A 20,466-nucleotide genomic window follows, 5' to 3' on the forward strand; every position below is an offset into this window, starting at 1 on the left:
TCATTTAATGTCAGATGGGACAAGCTTGGCTGTGACAAGGGCTACCGCAGTCACATATCCTTCCGAATCTTTGTTGGAAAAGTTAACTTGGACCGTGATTGAAGTGGTGTTCAACAAGGTGAAAGGGACGACAAACTCCCAAACATCCATGTAGTTGAAGATTTTACTGTTCTGTTTGTCTGAGTCGTACAGCTTGTAACAGGGGTAAAGAGGTTGGTGGTTAAAGGTAACAGATGACAGACTGTTTGTTTCATTGATGGGAAGACTCGCAGAAACTCGCAGTCTCGCGCTGTCGAATTCATCTTTTGGAAGAGCTATGCTTGTCACAGCGATGCTGTCCTTGATGGGTATAATCATATCAGCTCCGTAGTATGTTGTTTCATTGAAAGTGTCTCTTGGCAACTGGTTTGAGGGAATTCTGAATGTATAGCGACATGTTGCTTCAGGTGGAAGGTCAACCATTCCTCCAGTATTACCGATGTCAAAGGGTTCGTTGAAGGTGATAATTGGATACCAGTTGTCCTTGATGGTGATACAAGTAGCTTCTCCTGTGATTGGTGTTATCCAGTCGTCTTGAAAAATTAACTTGACCATCTGTGATTGTTGAGAATAGCTGTGTAAGAGAATGACCGTTTCATTACGTACAGAACTTGACATTGATAGCGGCGATACCGTTCGTTCCTGACCATCACATTTGCTGGCAGTTCTGATGAAGGAGTACTCTGACGTGAAATTGGACCAAAATTTGAATACATCTGCATTCCTTGAGGCGTTTCCTTGGCGGGTGAAAAGTGACCAGTTGGAACCATTATTTCCAGGATCTTGTTCACTGCTTAAAAGAAACACCACCGATCTGTCAATGTATTCTCTGAGACCAAGATGGGTGAACCTATGGGCATTAGACTGGTATATTGTTGAAAAGTCAACTATCCCAGATAGAGCAGTTTTACTAATTCCTATCACTCCATCGCGACCATATTCACTGATAATGAGTGGGATTTTTTCCCCCTTCTTTTGATGAACATAGCTTTCAATCAGGTCAACAAATGCTACCAGGCGTGCTTCATTTATACCAGTAAATCGGTGAGATTTCCCTGAAACAATAAGTGCGTTGTACGAATGAAAGGAAAACACGTCTAAATAGTCTAAAGTGATGTCCATGAACTCTACCAGTTTTGTCCAGAACGAAAAGTCGTTCCTGTCTACCACTGTGTTATATCCCGTCATTGTCGGGCCAACCACTTTGATGTTAAACCTGGAATGGAGTTTCTTGGCAACTGTTTTGTGGAAAATGGCGACAGTGGTGGTGAAATTCATTATATCCCCTTTAACATCTGGTTCGTTGACGACCTCGAAGTATGGCGGAATCCGACCTTGAGTGTAGTCAAAGACTCCTTGCACCAGCAACAATATAAACTCTGCAGCAGCATCGATGTTGTTGGGGAATTGACCCTTATGATCGGACGTATTCATCCAGTTTGGCCAGTGAAGACCTAAAATCAATAATACAACATAAAACTGATTGATAAATACATATGCCTTTTCTATAAGAGCTTACGCATATATTTCCGTTTTAAAGACAAACTTCATCACTGTTTCCTTGACGCGATACAGGACGTCAAGCTGGCGATAATATACGGCTATTAAGTAATTGCTGTGCTGTGTAATTGCTGCGTACTTGCTGTGCAATCAACCAAATAAGACAAAGGCCGCCTGCTCTTGTATTTCCTTAATACAATCAATGAAGGACTATCTTTATAGTGAATTTCACAGAAAGTATTTGAGACAAGTTGATTAATATTATGTTGAATCTTATTTCATTTTCAACTCTGTACACCACTATCCACCACTGACAGACTGAAGGTAAAACTCATTCCTTGATCCATGGGACTTTTTTTAATAACGTGGTGACCATAGATATAGTCACATGTCTATTTTAAGAGGTTCAGGTCAATTTGTCAAAAATGAAAGCAAATGAAATCTGAAGTTTACTGCAAAAATATTATCTGAAATGCTGGACATCTTTATTGATAATATTTATTTAACATTTTGGGAAAAAACATTCAGGCAAGAAGTAGGCATCACCATAGTCACCGATTCCGCTCCCCTCCTTGCTGATCTGTTTCTTTATTCATATGAATCAAAATTTCTGCTCGGACTGGCAAAGTCAATCCAAGTTAATTTGGCCAGGAACTTTAACATAAACTTCAGGTATATAGAAGATCTGATATCGTTCAATAACAGTCAAATTGCCAATTCCCTTACACCTATACTAGAAATGTAGGCGACCAGTGAGACCGCCTCATCTGTTTCATATTTGGATCAACACAAAAAGATTCTGAGTGAAAAAAACACTTTCAACAAGACTGTATGACAAGAGGTATGACTTCACCTTTTCAAAAGTCAACATATCCTTTATTTCAAAATTTTTGAGGTGCAATCTAGCATACTCTTTCTAGCAAGATTTCAAAGAGCTATACAACTCTTGCCCACAGGTTGTTTGATCAAGGTTACAACATTCAAGGCCTCTGTAAAACTTTTAGAGGGTTTTATGGAAGGCAGACATGTGGAGGACATTTCAAAATTTGACAAAAATAAGTGATAACAATTATGTCTGATGCAATGCTCTATTTTGATTTCTACCCTATGTTCACGTTGTTTTTTTCAAATGAACAATAGACTTGCCTTTGCATGCGTTTGTGACGGATGCCACCGGTGGCGCAGAATATGTTAACCTCTTCGCAAACACCTTGTATTATCACTATTTGATACTGATTCATAAACACATGGTCATGATATACCAGTAGTCGGAAACGTACAATCGAATATTAGCAGATATTGCTTATGAATATGGAGAGGGTTTTGTCACGTTAAATTTATAAGTAGATTAATCTTACACCTATCATTTGTAACTACACGTAAAGTACGTCCAGGCGATTTTGGGTTATTTTCTACCATCTGCACATCATTTGCTTCTCTCCTTCACAGAGGTCATAACATAAGAAGGCAATCTAATATGTGATCTTGACGTCCATGCATGATGTGTGATAGAGCAACTGCCATATATAGGTGCAATATCTATCGAACGCCTGACTTCGTTATTGCAGTGATTCGTGAGTGCATCTAATCTTCGAATTTGTCTTTTACTATTGTGACGGGAAAGAAATATGAATCTCTCTACGTCCGTTTTAATAATATTACCAATCAAATAACAGCATTTGTTTCTGAATATTCTTACCTTTCATCATCATGATCATTTCATTCTTATAACCACTGTCAATGTTAGCAAGGTAATCGGAGAACCATTCCTGTTGCATGCTGACGTTCTTTAGGTAGTTGGGGTCGGGGTAGCCACTTCGGTGTGCGTCTTCTGGCCACTACAATCAATATGCTTATTAGGCAAGGAGAATGTTATTCCAAACAGTGCTACTTTGTGAATATTCGTCAATGCATATTAGCTTAAACATTTACTTTCAGTCTAAATAGGGGTCAGGGTACCCTCTTGCCATTGTATAATTAATATATGAAAATTTGGGTTTAGTATAATTAATCGCATATCAATGACAATTCACTGTTGTGCAATGTTTCCCAGTAATATCTTGTATCATGCATAAAAGGAAAAGGTTAATTCAATAATTGTCCAGTCATTTGTTACCTGTTCACTGGCAAGTGTACAAGTCCATATTAGTCTTAAGTAATTACTTCATTTGTATGAGTGGATACGACCATGGGGCATCGAGCAATAATTGTCTATCCCAATTAAAGAAAGACAATGACTCTAAAACATAGTGTTTATTTCTTAGCAGGAGAATTGGCCTCAAAACATTCATCCCACCACATTCATGCATTTATCGTATGCAACATCACTGCAGCTCTATAAATGTTAATTAATGTCTGTTTGCAATATTCATGACATTACTGTCAAAACGAACCCTCGAAGCCATACATTACAGGATGAGCAAATGAAAGACACAGAAATGCTTCATGTTTTCTGTCTCAACTGCCGGGCAGAAGACCCTTATCCCCTTGCACCGCAGCTCCATAAAAAGAAACAAAAACAGGTGAAGGTTATTTTAATGAAAGGAATCATTTTTAATGTCTGTACATAATGCAATTCTATATCGATAGTGCACTTGCCAAAAGTCCGAGCGAAAGAGACACGGGGTCAAAATGAAAAAAATACGTAAAGACGAGTCCACTTAAAAGGTGCTCATAAAGTCAAATCATGTGACAAGACATGTCCCTAGTAGCGTGTGTGACCACCCCCTGCATCAATGCGCGCCAAAATAGTCTCCTCATGGATGCCGTTGGTCGCCGGATGACTTCATTAGGAATTCTGCGCTACTCATCCAATAAAACCTGTTCAAGCTGCTGTCTGTTTGCTGGGGGAGATACGCGTTGTCTCATCTGTCGATCACGATGATCCCAGAGATCCTCTATGGGATCCATGTCTGGAGAACATGCTGGCCAAGGAAATACGTTGACGTTAACGTTGTGCAGATATTGCTGAACACGTCTGGCGTGCATTGTCCTGCTGCAAAAGGGTACCCCTTGCCCGTCCACGTAAGAATGGCACTAGAGGAGATCGAACACCTCATCTCTGTATCTTTGGCCAGTCAGATTCCCACGGATAATGACAAGCCTTGTTGTCCTCTGACCGCAAATACTGCCCGATACCATAACGCTGCCTCCTCCATACGGCTGCTCATCTTGGATGCAGTGAGGTGCCAGTCGCTCGCCCCTACGTCGATAAACACGGACTCGGCCATCATTACAGAACAAGTTAAAGCGACTTTCATCTGGGAACAGCACCCTTTCCAAATCACGCCGCTGCCACCGACGTACAGGTTTTGCCCATTGTAATGCGTTGACGTAGAAGATGGATCAATGCCGTTCCACGGAAGGGGCGGTAGGCTCTGATACCACCAATGCAGAGTCATCGTACGGGTGTTCATCTGCTGATGTGGTGTCCCATTGCCGTCGCTGCCGTTGACGTCGCCGTCACGTATCGGATGTAGCGGTCTTCAACTGGTGTTGTGACTCTTTGTGTCTGGTCTATTTGCTGATACAGGCTCAACTAGTTGCTCATACTGGTTTGACTGCAGTTAAAGGTTCTTGCAATCTGCCGTTGAGAGGCCCCAATATCGGCTATACCAACAGCTCTATCATGTTCCTCTTGTGCTAGTATCGGCATTTCTCTGCTGTTCTTTTTGATGCTGCATCCTTCCTCTACCCCACACCGGTATTTATGCAACAATTATGCACGAACACTTTTCACAGTTCCCCCAAATCCTGTTTTTCCAATTTATCATGACCGCACTTCACTCACTAAAACGTGACTTTCATTGTGCACATGGTGTGTGTTGGTGAATGTTTTCTGATAACATTCTAACTTATCGCTCTTATCGCCTTTTATTCAGTGATACGTTTCTTTTGCCCGGCATTTTACAATGTGACTTATTACGATAATATAAAGGATCGAATTAGAAAGAAAATCTCACCACTCGGAAGAGAGTAAAATCTTCGTGTATCCAGCGCCCGCTGTCAGTCCGAAGGCGGCGACAGTTTGCAATACGGGACTCCTTTTCCAGGCCATTGTGCTTGTTCCATCTGTCACTCTCATAGCGCACACTACCCCCCTGTGCCAGCAACTGAGGATAGACCGTCACAGTCGTGTCACTATATACACCACCTATTACCAGGCTCAGGGTGAGAATGACCAGTGTCAATTTCATTGTCACCGAAATGTAATGTGTCATTACAAAGACATGAACAGCTTTTATGCTTAGAATTCGTCAGAATTATCAGTGACCCAATTTTGCAGTTCTATAAATGCTTGTACATGATAAGAAAATGCGTAGGCATGTTGATGTGCCGAAAGGATAGCCTTGAGGTTTGTGCATGTCAGCATTGCTCAGCAGATACTTCGTCTTTATCTTCTGTAAAAAAAAAAAAACAATTTGAATGAAATTATTTGCAATCAATGTTATATCTTGCCCAGGCTCGATTATTTGCAGGCAGACATATTCACTGAATATTGGAATATTCTGGCGTTAAACGATACGCCACAGTCTCCCATTAAATACACATTGTTGTACATTTCCAGTAACTGTTTGTTATGGTATTAATAGTGAGTTCACGTCACAGAGCAGAGACCTTCACACAAGGTTGGGCCTATCTATGATCCTGCAATATAGTGTACAGTTTTTGGAAATGTACATAAAACCAATATACATAGTCGACTACTTGATGTCCAACTTATACTTCAACTTGTACATGCATAAAGTCAGGGTTTACCATGATATCAGAGAAGTATTGGAGTTAAGAAGAATCACTTTAAGGTCTTGCCAATTAAGAATTCATTCCCCCGCCATCTGTGCGGATGTTGTGGGGTGGTCTTTTGCTTGTTTGACACAACAGTACACATTATTACATTTATTTAACGTCCGCCTCCTAATTCAAGATTCTTGACCAGACGTCAAACACCGGTAACCTGGTTTGTAACCTGTAACCTCGGTGGCGGAATTCTTCGTTTGGGGGACGATTTTGCCTGTAATTTTTTTTCGTCCGTTTGACGCGATTTCCCTTTTCCAAATTAAATTTTGGTCAGCCAATTGTGATTAGATATCCTCTCAAGTAGTAAATTCTGCAAAGTTGCTATGTTTACTTTACTTGCTAAATAGTCCGTGAAGAGGTACCCTCTTTGAAGGACTGAAGTAGGTTTCTGCTCTTGTCTCGATGGCCGAAGACGTGCCTGTTTAGGCCTCAACCAAGGGGTATCTGAACATGCTTGTCAAATGGGCCAAAATACTGGCCCGCTGTCTGTTTTGCTGTTTTCTACTTTACCACAATATTAGAATAGTGAAGGTTGGACGGAGTGTTTAACAGACAACTTAGCTGGTGTTGCACAAAACATTTCTCTTTGAAGTAAAATTTTGTTTCCATGACAACCCAATGGAAAAAATTCATCTATCCCATTGGTCACCAATGTGTTCAGATAATTACATGAATATATAGCTTGTGTGTGGCTGCTTTATTTTCGTGGTTGGTGCGGTCGGGTAGCATAGTGGTTAGAGCGTTCGTCATGCCTATAACCTGGGTTCGATTCCCGACAAGGGTACACTGTGTGAAGCCCATTTATGGTGTCCCAAGCCGGGATATTGCTTGAATATTACTAAAAGCGGCGTAAAACCAAACTCCCTCACTCACCATTTTCGGGGTCAATTATCAGCTTCACGTATCCTTCAAAGTAGCGACATTGTTTCTTTTATTGATTTTTGTTGCCTACATGCACGTCGAACTGATCAACAGTCCTTCTATAGGATGGCAGCCTGTAAATAACCATGTCATACTCAAACAGGTAAGACTAACAGTTCTTTGGTGTATGTGTGTACATTATATGTACATTGTAGACAGTTACACAAACATAATTACAACCGACATAGTATTCAAGCTAAGTACAACACCAGCTGTTCTTAAAAATAAATATGCGACCTGGGAATATAACAACAATGACACTTTGATGTAATTTGTTTAATACTGTCAAATTTGAGGAATTTGTCAGAAATAGTATTATTTTCATGATTTCAAATCGGTTGGGTAAGCTTGGCTGTGACAAGAGCAACTGAAGAAACATATCCTGCTGTCATGTTGTTGGAGAAGTAGACCTGTACCAGATTAGCCCCCGTTACAAATAGGGAGGTAGGGACAGCAAACTCCCAAACTTCCCAATAGGTGATGCTTTTAAATTTGTCAGAATCATACAGCTTATAGAAACAGTCAAGGCGGTGGAGGTTAAAGGTTATATATGATACATTGTTTGTTTCATTGATCGGCCAACTGGTTGAAACTCTCAGTCTTGCACTGTGATATTGGCCATCTGGTAGAGATATGACTGTCAAGACGATATTGCCCTTGATTGGTATCAGTGTATCAGCTCCGTAGTATGTGGTTTCGTTGAGAGTGACTGAAGGCAGTTTATTTGAAGGGGTCTTGAATGTAAGGTGGCATGTTGCTTCAGGTGGAATTGTCACCATTCCATGGGTCTTCTGGATGTCGAAGGGTTCATTGAAAGTGATGACTGGGTGCCAGTCGTCCTTGATGGTGATACAAGTAGCTTCTCCAGTAGTTGGCTTGATCCAGCCGCCTTCAAAGTCTAACTTGACCGCCTGTGGCTTCTGAGAATAGCTATGCAAGAGAATGACAGTTTCGTTATTCAGTGGACTTGACATTGCTAACGGCGACACTGTTCGTTCCTCTCCATCATACTGGCTGGTAGTTCTGATAAAGGAGTAGCCTGACGTGAATTTGTACCAAAACTTGAAGACGTCGACAATACGCGTGGCGTTTCCTTGAAGAGTGAAAAGTGACCAGTTGAGACTATCATGGCCTGGATATTTTTCATTGGCTAAAAGAAACACCACTGCTCTGTCAATGTATTCCCTGAGACCTAGTTGGGTGAATCTGTGGCCATTGGCTTGGTATATTGTTGAAAAGTCCACTATACCTGATGGAGCATATTTGTCAATTCCTTCCACGGGACCGCGACCATATTCACTGATAACAAGGGGAATAATCTTTCCAGTCTTCTGGGAGACATAGTTTTCAACCAGGTCGACAAATGCTACCAGACGTGCTGCATTCATACCAGTGAAATTGTGAGATTTTCCCGAAACAGTCAGCGAGTTGTACGAATGAAAAGAAAATACATCGATATAGCCTAAGGTGACGTCCAGGAAATTGGCCACTCTTCGCCAATACGAAAAGTCTTTTCTATCCGCCAGCCCAGTTTCTCCATCAAGTGTAGGACCAGAAACTTTGATGTTAAATCTCGCATGGAGTTTCTCAGCAACTAATTTGTGAAATTTGGCAACAGTCGTGAAATTCAGTATACGCCCTTTACCATCCGGCTCGTTGATGGGCTCAAAGTAGTGTGGCATTTGTCCTTTTGTGTAGTCATAAACTCCTTGCAGCATCAACATCATGAACTCTGCTGCAGCATCGACATTGTTTGGGAATTGACCTTTGTGTTCAGACGTGTTTATCCAACTCGGGTAATAGAGACCTGAAAAATACTATGATAACGGTTACTATGATAGATTTATATTTAATTTTGAAAAAATGAGTGGACATGAAACGGTTTGTAAATATATGAAATATTAAACACTTCGGTATTATCAAAGAATCCCTGGTGTAGAGAAGAATGAGTTGTGTAGGAAAGAATGAAATACTATGGTTCACTGTTCGGAAAATTCGGAAAATTGCTTGTTTTTGTCTTTTCCCAATACCCATACGCCCCAGTCAATCAAGCGATTGACATCATGAGAATCGATCTTTTCATTTTGGATACGGTGACATGTATCAACCAACTCAGCGATCCTGACCACCCGATCTCGTTAGTTGCCTCCTTCGACAACACATATGATACTGTTTGTGGCAAGTGGCCAGGTGGGATTACATTTCCTGACATTAATCAGTTCAGGTCAATTTCCTTAGATTAAATTCTTAGAGAAAATGAAACAAAACACGCTTTGGACAGAAGCAACCTTTTAACAACTGATTTGACTTTTTAGAAGAAAACAAACACGACATCTTATATTATCTATTTAATATTTGGAGTACAATAACACCATCAAATGTGTAAGGTCAATAAATTGTTAGCTTCATCATAAACATTTTACTATATTGGTGTAAAGTTGCTTTTAAAATTAACTTTGAGGCACATTTTCAATTGCTTTTTGGGAGGAACACAGGAGAAATCTGCTTCCAAGACACACATGATCAAGGATGTGAATAATTTTTAATATGACGGATAGTGTTATCGATGTGATTACCATCCACATTTAGTATGTGTATGCACCCGAGGTCACCAGTGGGAACCTTTGATAAGCTCCATTCATCCACCCCCTTTAATAAACTATGGTCCCAAGTTCCTCCAAAATGTCGCTAAGATTATTATAAGAATGAAGTGATAAAAAGACGTTGTCACACTGTTTTCATGTTGATACATTTTATTAAATTAAAACTTAAATTGTACCCCTTATGACACTGCCAGCGATCTGGGAGTAATAAAGTTCAGTTGAATTCAGTTTAGTTATTATCCTTGCGTATTCCCGTATCCTTGACACCTCATGTAATGAGTAGATTTATATATTTGTTATTTAGGACGACACTCAGTGATTACCTAGCTATATGACGACCAGACAAACTAATAATTGATACAATGAACAAAGATCCACGACGTCGAGTTATGGTGATGCCCATACCCAAATTTAGCAAGTGGTCAAATGTTACAAATGTTATATTGGGGATAACACCTTCTCGTACTTTTTGTGGTTTGAGGCCCGTCCGGGATTCGAACCCACACCGCCAGATCTAGAGTGAGGCACCTAGCACGCCAGCTCACTAAGTCTGTGATGTAACCCAATCAGTCACCGAGGCTTCCATAAAATGAAAGTCCGATAACTGGTATTCTATAGATCACGTACTTGGTGTACCCCTCTGACAAATATATATTGGCATGGCTTCCATGATCGAAAGCTATGAACACACATATCATTTAGAAAGTGGTCAAAGGTAACAAATTTTATATTTGGGATAACACTTTCTTGGTAAAGTACAGATTCTTGTACTTTGTTTTGGTTATGTCACGTCCACTTTCGAATACCAAGAAAGTACGAGAATCTGTACCTAAGCAAGAAAGTGTTATCCAAAATATAACATTTGTTAAAATTATATTTACATTACATTCTTTCTTCAACATTATATTTACATACATAGCACCGGTTGTTTACAGACAGATATAATATAGCGACGTTAATCAACAAACAAACAATAAACAAAATCTGACACATCAGGCAAGTTTAGGTTCACTGTAAGATATTTTCAATTTGTCATTGGTTAAGTAAACTTTGGTTCACAATTGGGCTTCTACGTGGCAAGTGACGATGAACCGACAGTGGGTACATGTCGCACGAATGGGCACCGATGACGTTGGCCCAAAGACGGCATCTAGCATTGCCTAAATTATGTATTCTACCAGAGGTCCCGAGGTCCAACAGAATAAAACGAACGAGATTTAAAAAGTTTGCTTTGGTCTTTTCTACTAACGATGATTAGTTCCGTAATGCCTACAATGTCAGCATATTGAACATTCTTACCTCCAGCCATCATGATCATGTTGTTCTCATAACCACTCATAATGTTCTCAACGTAGTTGGAGAACAGTTCCTGCTGTTTGGTGACGTTCTTCAGATGGTTAGGGTCAGGGTAGCCACTACGGTTTGGATCTTCTGGCCACTACAATACAAATTCATTTTAACTCTCTCACTCAATATGCTTATTAGATTAGTAGAATTGTATTCCTCTTTATGCCATTTTGTAAACATACTTCTATGCACATTAGCTCTGACATTTACTGTGAACTGACATAATGTGGCGTCAAGAAGTGATATATTAGCTCCTATTGTCAATGGTAAAGAATATATCACCAAAGCTTGACATAAATTACGAACAGTTCAAAATTCAATATACATGTATTCTTATTTTAAATGTTTGTTTTTGTTTCTTTTAGTAATGGGTCACCAAGTTCGTGGAACGGCTGTTTGAAATGAATATATACCATTGCGTTATAGCCAACGTTGACTTGTCAATTAGATCATGTCAAATATCTCTTTGAACAAAACTGGTGACAGCTTCCATTTGCAAACAGTATTTTTGATTTCTAGTAGTTGATCTCACATCTTGGAAGAGACGACCGTTAAGGTCTCTGTTATTCCAGCGCCCACTGTCAGTTCCAATGCTCCGACAGTTAGGAATGAGGGATGTTCGATCCAGACCATAGTGTTTGTTCCACCTATTACTGTCATAGCGAACGCTTCCTCCTTGTGCCAGCCATTGAGGGTGGATTGTAACAGTGTTGTCACTGTATACACCGCCTACTATCAGACTCAAAGTGAGAAAGACCTGTGTCCATTTCATTTTCTGTAACAAATATCCAATTTAATGAAATGACTTATTTACAATACTGGTTTCATTTCATCGGCGAAAATGTTTTACTATGAACCATAAAACGTTCTATCAAGATTGTCATATATACTTTAATATGATTCAAGTAAGCATTATGCATACAGTTATATATGTTGGTATCAATTACGTATTATTGTAAGTGTTTCCACTCAGCTGTTTATTTTGTATTCAGTTGACGCAGGATACCAGTCTCTAAAACCATACACAATATATAAACATTAATAATTCCGATATAGACTACATGTAGATGTCGGCTTTTGGACATTTCCCTTCCGTTGTTTTATTAAATATAGATGTCATTACTGTATTATATTATACAATACCATATTCTACAATTACAAGAATGATAATAAATTCAACATGTATGAAAGAATGTAATGGCGTTCTTCCCAAATATTTATGAGGCATGTTTTACTGTCTATAAATATTTGAGATATTATCCCTGCGTGCTAGGACCGTTGTTTTTGTGTGTCTGGCATGAATATTACAAACATAAGGCAAACTCACGTGACAGTTCGGGTTCAGATGGTCATCTTTATACTCTACACGACGAGTGAGAGGCTTTATAGTTAGATTTCCTAAATCGGAGTCCTTGACACTACCGTTCTAGAAATGTTTGTAAATGATAAGAATGTGCGTCGGTATGTAGGTGTGGTGATAGAGTAGCCTTGAGGAATGTGCATGTCACCGTACCACTCTAAAAGAAAGATGAGTATCGTATACGAATAAATTAACATTGAAATGCCACTTCATGATTTATACCCTTTTCTCTGTCACATGAAATCTAAACAGATGCTGCAAAATACCTTAGCGGACCTTTTGTTTTCAGACAACCCCTTCTATGATTCTCAGATGTGTTATTTCCCTGATGATTCAAATGCTTGCTAAAGGAAATAACGCATAAGGAGGCGAACTTTTGCGGTTACAATTATTGTAGAATTATGTGACAAAGTAAGTATTGACAACCTCTAAGCATCGAGGACATTGTGCTTATTCCTCATGTCACTCTCATAGCGAACACTACGTCCTCTTTGTGCAAAAATAAATACAATATAAATGTAATGATTAACAGTACTTGGTGGTTGCCTCATGGTCATTATGTTGGAGGCTTGGTCGAGTTTTGGCTTGATTATTATTTTTTATCAGGCTAAAGGTGAGAAAGACCAGTGTCCATTTCATCGTCGCTGGAATGTAATGTATCCTCATGAGAAATGAAGTGATGTACTTGGAAGCGAGAGTTTTTTATTGTTAAAATTCATGACAAATGTCTGTGGCCTTGACACTGCCGTTCTGTAAATGTAGATGATATGGAAAGGCGCTGTTAACTATGTGTGGTGATAGGGTGGCCTTGATGTTAATCAAAGTCACTTAGTCCCATAGAACTTACAACAACTGTACATCCCAAACCGGCAAAACACTACTCTGTCACTGTTCACGAATATGTGCAGATAATCCGATGAAATATGGCTTGTGTGCGATGTGGTCTCACGTATGCCTTGTCAAATTTGAACCTACCTCGACTTATTTTGCCAATGACTGCAGTTTCACTTATTTGACCTCAGCTATTGTTAATGCTGTAAATGTGAAAAGGTCGAGTGAAGGTTTCAGCTGCATTGGTCTTGTAGTTTCCGAGATGTTGAACATATAGTACATTTGAAAAGAGAGGTTACTTGAAGGTCAAATGTCGTTTTTTCCGCATACAACATAATCGCTGCATATCAAATTTCATAAAGTTACATGTTGAAATTGTTAAATTATTGACTTTGAATACGGATCGGAATTTGGAGAGTACTTTTCAGCGACATCCTAGCTGGGATCATTCATGCCCATCTTCGGCTCTTTAAACTTACATGATTTTCAGTCAAAAGTCGATAATATGCCAGAACGTATTGTGTCATTCCGCATACCACATACTTGCTGCATATGAATTTTCATAATGTTTCGATCTCCTCGTTGGTCAAGCAGTAGAGCGTCTGCCCTGGGAGCGAGGGGTCGGGGGTTACATCCCCTGCCGCGTCATACCAAAGAGATGGAACTTATTGTTAAACCCCGTTTAACCTCACCTCACAACGTTAAACATCTGAATTGTGTTTTGTGAGAACGTTTTAGTGACACCCAAGCCGACTCCCAAATAGTTTGAAAGCAGATGTCGGAAATGCAAACGTAAGCGACGTGTTCAGTAAGGTGAGCTAAAAAGTACATTAGCGGGCGAATCTTTACTTCAATAATAATGGTGAACACTACGTCTTAATTCCAGCTACTGGGTGTTTATAGTTGAATGCACCTGTTGTTAGGCTCAAGTTTCAAATTATGTTCCTGCAAAATGGACAGAAAGACAATTTTGGTGAATCCTTATCCTTATTATCTTTGATAAATCCTCACGGCACGAAAATAGAGATCAATAAAATCAATAAGCAACAAATACGTACAGTTATATACTTATATAATAGATAGTTTTGACTATAAAGGTTTAAATTAAACAGATACTTCATCGCCCCTGTCCATGGCCTCCCTATACAGTAGCCAGGTTTTGGAAATATACATGAAACCAAATCATCATCAACATCATCATCATCAGATGAAAGGAATTGGGGGGCACTGGTCTTAGGTTCCGCAATTCGCTGTGTATCACTTGCGTCCCTTGGGCACCCTAGAAACCTATGATTGTGGGTCCGAATCCTGGTAAGCGCCGATTATGTTTCTAGATTTGTCAGCTCTATACCCGTGCTCGTTGGTTTTACCAAAGTGGTGAACGTCTTAAATCCGCATCACTTTGGACTTTACTCCAACATTACGTTCACGCGCCATAAAATGATTGGAATACTGTTAAAAGCGGCGTTAAACCCATCTCAATAATCTAGTGGACAGACTGTCTGCCCGGAGAGCGGAAGGTCAATGGTTCGATCACTAAGCCGCGTCATACCTAAAGGCTCTAAATAGTGGTTCTTGTCGTTTCCCTCCCTGGCGCCCAGCATTGGGGGGATAAATCAAAGACTGGTTGGGTCGAAGTCAGTATACTATGTTTGAGTTGGGTATTGATGATAAAATGCGGCTGGCTCTACAAGTTAAAATGCGGCTAGCTCTATGCAACTGGCATAAGTTAGAACTAGTACAAGCGACCGCTCGTGCGCACACACACACGCACACACACACACACAGGTAAGTCGGCGGAGTACTGTCCCAAAGGGGCTGATTTCCCATGCCCATTGATTACTAACTCAAGAACCAAGTACACACTGTTAACACTCACAGAAGTATTACATCTGTGCGTCATTACACCTGCACCTTACTAACTTTATCCACAGGCTAGCTGTGGGATAACTATTTGGATAACTGTTCATTATCATTTTAATGATTTGTTTGGTCAGATATGAAACCAGATGATGGTGATATGCGCGGATGTGTATTTTTGTGCTTAAACATCCTAGCCCCGCCATAGTGCTGAGTATGGTGTTAAAAACAACCATAGAATGCAAAGCACTTCTCAAACTGACCTTTGTCATTATATAGTTTACCAATTTATATTTCTGACCAATGAACGTTGTTTTCAAAATGAATTACTGGTACATTATGGACCATTCAAGTAATTATAAATAACATGCTGATTACTGTAGCATTCAACCTCCGGACAACACTTGTTAAAAATCTATTTGGTCTGATGATCTCTGAATATCACAACAATGACATGAGACACATAGTGGAATTTATTTAATGATGTCAAATTTGAAAATATTATCAAAATAAGTATCATTATCGTGACATCAAATCAGGTTGTACAAACTTGGCTGTGAGAGTGCAACTGAAGAAACATATCCCGATGTCATGTTGTTGGAGAAGTGAACCTGTACCTTATTAGCCCGCGTGACAAACCGGGAGGTAGGAACAGCAAACTCCCAAACTTCCCAATAGGTGGTGCGGCCAAACTTGTCGGAATCATACTGCTTATAAAAAGAGTCAACACGGTGAAGGTTAAAGGTGAGATAAGAAACACTGTTCGTTTCACTGGTCGGCCAACTGGTTGAAACTCTCAGTCTTGCACTGTGATATTGGCCATTTGGTAGAGGTATTACTGTCAAGACGATATTGCCCTTGATTGGTATCAGTGTATCAGCTCCGTAGTATGTGGTTTCGTTGAGAGTGACTGAAGGCAGATTATTTGAAGGGGTCTTGAATGTAAAATGGCATGTTGCTTCAGGTGGAATTGTTATCATTCCATGGGTCTTCTGGATGTCGAAGGGTTCATTGAAAGTGATGACTGGGTACCAGTCGTCCTTGATGGTGATACAAGTAGCTTCTCCAGTAGTTGGCTTGATCCAGTCGCCTTCAAAGTCTAACTTGACCGCCTGTGACTTCTGGGAATAGCTGTGCAAGAGAATGACAGTTTCGTTGTTCTGTGTACTTGACATTGCTAACGGCGACAACGTTCGTTCCTCTCCATCATACTGACTGGTAGTTCTGATAAAGGAGTAGCCTGACGTGAATTTGTACCAAAGCTTGAAGACGTCAGCCATACGCGTGGCGTTTCCTTGAAGAGTGACCAGTTGAGACTATCATGGCCTGGATATTTTTCATTGGCTAAAAGAAACACAACTGTTCTGTCAATGTATTCCCTGAGACCCAGCTGGGTAAATCTATGGGCATTGGAGTGGTATATTGTTGAAAAGTCCACTATACCTGATGGAGCATATTTGTCAATTCCTGTCACCTTGTCACGGCCATATTCACTGATAACAAGGGGAATAATCTTTCCAGTCTTCTGGGAGACATAGTTTTCAACCAGGTCGACAAATGCTACCAGACGTGCTTCATTCATACCAGTGAAATTGTGAGATTTTCCCGAAACAGTCAGCGAGTTGTACGAATGAAAAGAAAATACATTGATATAGCCTAAGGTGACGTCCAGGAAATTGGCCACTCTTTGCCAATACGAAAAGTCTTTTCTATCCGCCAGCCCAGTTTCTCCATCAAGTGTAGGACCAGAAACTTTGATGTTAAATCTCGCATGGAGTTTCTCAGCAACTAATTTGTGAAATTTGGCAACAGTCGTGAAATTCAATATACGCCCTTTACCATCCGGCTCATTGATGGGCTCAAAGTAGTGTGGCATTTGTCCTTTTGTGTAGTCATAAACACCTTGCACCATCAACATCATGAACTCTGCAGCAGCATCGACATTGTTTGGGAATTGACCTTCATGTTCAGACGTGTTTATCCAACTCGGGTAATAAAGTCCTGTAAATAGCGTAAGAGTAAGAAAGTTACAATAATTAATTTGTACTGAAAATTGAGTTGACGTGAAAGTTTGAATATATCCGAAGTTCAAAGATTTTAACATCAATGAATATATGGTGACCTTCGTCTCTCTTTTTAAAACACAGTGTTTTTTGCTTTCATTTTCTTTATCCAGATTTTTTGTTTTGTTTGTTTAACGGAAGGGAAAGGGAAAGGAAACTCAACATCTCAACATTGCAGATTTAAGGACTTTAGGTCATACGTAATCACAAATGCTTGACCAAAATTGTATTTGAAACACGGAAAAAGCGTAAAACAGACGATATAGAATGACGAAATCTTCCATCAAACGAAAGCATCCGCCATTGAGGTGAATCCTCTCAATGGGGTTAAATCGGGTTCCAGTGTTCAATTTCAATGATCGGGCCGTCGCCCAGTCTGCCTGTTTCCACCATGGATGTTTTAATCCCAATACCAACTTTGTTCTGTCTGCTCACCGGTTTGATTACCGTCCCCACAACTTATGTCAACTTATGCCATATTAGAACCAACGTTAAAGATTCCTTCAGTTATCTACTCTTGGGATTAAGTACTGACAGGCAATCATTGTGTGGAATTGGATCGAGGGCAGTGGATTGTTTATTGGGATCTCGGGATTTTGCCACCACCTTTTGTTTAGAATAACTAAAGCAGTCATGCATGCTGGTTGGGAGTACAATAGCAGCCTGGGTCTGATAATCATTTTGTCAGGTTTACACTTGCACATAACTGTAATATTAATTACAACTACTATTATAAAGAATGGACATTGTCATTTAATGAATTTTTTATCATTCATGCTAATTAAACAAAATAATCTCATGCAACACATACAACTGAAGTCCAATGAAGTGTGTTACTCCACTGGCGTCTTGATGTTGGCTATAGGTAGGAGGTTGTCTTTCCCACGTTGAATATGGTTTTTCGATAATTCATTTTTCGAGGGAGGCAAGCGCCCACCTGAGTGAATCTGGCTGATCAATTCATATTTTGTAATAATTTTGTATGGATGTCGGCAACACTCATATATTTACGAATTACTACTTTTGCGGGTTTTTTTTGTGCGGTACTATGTTTATTGTTTTACGCGGTACTCAGCACCATCCAAGCTCAGCGACATCGGCCTGCAAATAATCAGGTTTTGAGCATACAAACCAGTTACTGATATTATAAGCAACGATCCACACCGTCGATATTCGGTGATACGCAATCAGCTGAGCTTGACAAGGGGATCCTTATGATTAACATAGGTTGTTTGGAGCCAATTCTAACCCAGAATCCCCGGGGCAGAAAGTATGTCCTATGCTTCATACATTTTTCACTCCAATTCTTTCATATCTACGATACGGAAAAACTTTCAGCTCATAATCTTTATTTACATACATATTATTTCTTTAACATTATATTTACACACATAGTACCGGTTGTTTACAGAGCGCCTTCATACGGTGACGTTAAACAATAACAAAACTTTAACAAAATCTCTATCATCAGAAAAGTTGAGGTTCGCATTTAGATATTTCGAAATTCGCGGGTTAAATAGACGTTAGTTGACTATTAGGCTTCTTTGTAGCAAGTGACGATGAACCGACAGTGGGCTCAGATGCCCCAAATTGGCACCAATGGCCACCAGTGGGAACCCATGGGCAAACATGAGAATAGCCCAAAGATGGTGGCCAGTTTTTACACTAATGTCGTCTGCTACTGGAGGTCTACCGAACAAACAATAAAACTAACGTTGTTTTAAAAATTGTCATTGGTTTGTCTTGGCCTGATCTATTCAATGTCACGGCTACAGTGCAATCATATCGAAGATTCTTACCTCCAGCCATCATGATCATGTCATTCTCATAACCACTGCTGATGTTCTCAACGTACTTATAGAACAGTTCCTGCTGTTTGGTGACGTTCTTCAGATGGTTGGGGTCAGGGTAGCCACTACGGTTTGGATCTTCTGGCCACTACAATACATATTAATTTTAACTCTCTCACTCAATATGCTTAGAAGATTAGTAAAAGTGTATTCCACTTAGTGACATTTTGTGAACATTTATCAATGCATATTAGCATGGATATTTACCCTGTCTAAAACCTAACATAATGTAGCGTCAGGAATTGATTTATTCGCTCAAATGGTCAATTGTAAAGAATACACCACCGATATGCTGAAATGTTGAAATTACATTCTTGCCTGTTCAGAAGCTAGATATAAGAACAGGTGCCCGAAGGCCTAAAACCTATTTTACGTAACAGGATGTGGAGACATTCTAAGACATAAAGGAATTTGATTTTCCTGATATTTACGAATCTGAGTATTATCGGAACAGGAAGGGGGGGGGGGGGGGGGGGGGGGGGGGGCTTATTCTTGAAATGGTTATTTAAATGAATATATACCATCACATAATCACCGTGCTTTGCTTTCAACTAAGTAATGTATAAAATAACTGTGAACAAGACTAGAAACAGCTTTCATTTGCAAGTAATATTTAGTATTATTCATGAGTTGATCTCACGTCTTGGAAGAGACGACCGTTAAGGTCTCTGTTAGTCCAGCGCCCACTATCAGTCCCAATGCTCCGACAGTTAGGAATGAGGGATGTTCGATCCAGACCATTGTGTTTGTTCCACCTGTTACTTTCATAGCGAGCACTACCTCCCTGTGCCAGCCATTGAGGGTGGATCGTTACAGTAGTGTCACTGTATATACTTCTTACTGTCAGGCTAAAAGTGAAAAGGACCTGCGTCCATTTCATTTTTTCTCTGGAACAAACGTGATATTTAAGGAAATGATTTATTTACAGTACGGTGACTTGGGTTTATTTCATTGACAAAAGATGTTTGCTATTCACGTAAAACGAACTATCAACATGTTTATGGTTTAATAACACACATGCATCCATCCATCCATCCATCCATCCATCCATCACACACACACACACACACACACACACACACACACACACACACACACACACACACACACACACACACACACACACACACACACACACACACACACATACGTAAGCTATACTCACGAAGTGGTTCAAGTTCAGCTGGTCATCTACACACTACAATCGAGTCTTTATAGTTAGATTTCATTAAAAAAACATCCGTGACTTTTGACACTACCGTTCTAGAAATGTTTGTACATGATAAGAATGTGTG

At 39.9% G+C, this 20,466-nt stretch overlaps 1 protein-coding gene and 2 pseudogenes across 1 annotated transcript; all 3 read right to left on the bottom strand.

Annotated features, from left to right (window-relative positions):
* Positions 1-5,762, bottom strand: LOC139474964 (beta-porphyranase A-like). The gene is made up of 3 exons (XM_071258167.1): positions 5,502-5,762; positions 3,239-3,377; positions 1-1,493 (listed from the first exon to the last, which is right to left on the bottom strand). The coding sequence occupies exons 1-3, from the start codon at positions 5,757-5,759 to the stop codon at positions 1-3; spliced, it is 1,890 nt and encodes a 629-aa protein (XP_071114268.1). The 5' UTR covers positions 5,760-5,762.
* Positions 5,763-7,578: 1,816 nt separating this feature from the next.
* LOC139475094 (beta-porphyranase A-like) lies at positions 7,579-11,979 on the bottom strand (annotated as a pseudogene).
* A 3,798-nt stretch (positions 11,980-15,777) lies between these two features.
* LOC139475095 (beta-porphyranase A-like) lies at positions 15,778-20,051 on the bottom strand (annotated as a pseudogene).
* Positions 20,052-20,466: the final 415 nt, after the last annotated feature.

This window comes from Haliotis cracherodii, unplaced genomic scaffold, assembly GCF_022045235.1.
Source record: "Haliotis cracherodii isolate W230 unplaced genomic scaffold, xgHalCrac1.p SCAF_3, whole genome shotgun sequence".
NCBI classification, from domain to species: domain Eukaryota; kingdom Metazoa; phylum Mollusca; class Gastropoda; order Lepetellida; family Haliotidae; genus Haliotis; species Haliotis cracherodii.

Coding starts and splice junctions, on each gene's coding strand:
- LOC139474964 (XM_071258167.1), bottom strand. CDS start 5,759: ATGACACATTACATTTCGGTGACAATGAAATTGACACTGGTCATTCTC. Junction 3,378..5,501: donor ATTTTACTCTCTTCCGAGTG/GTGAGATTTTCT, acceptor TATTGATTGTAG/TGGCCAGAAGACGCACACCG. Junction 1,494..3,238: donor AATGATCATGATGATGAAAG/GTAAGAATATTC, acceptor TATTGATTTTAG/GTCTTCACTGGCCAAACTGG.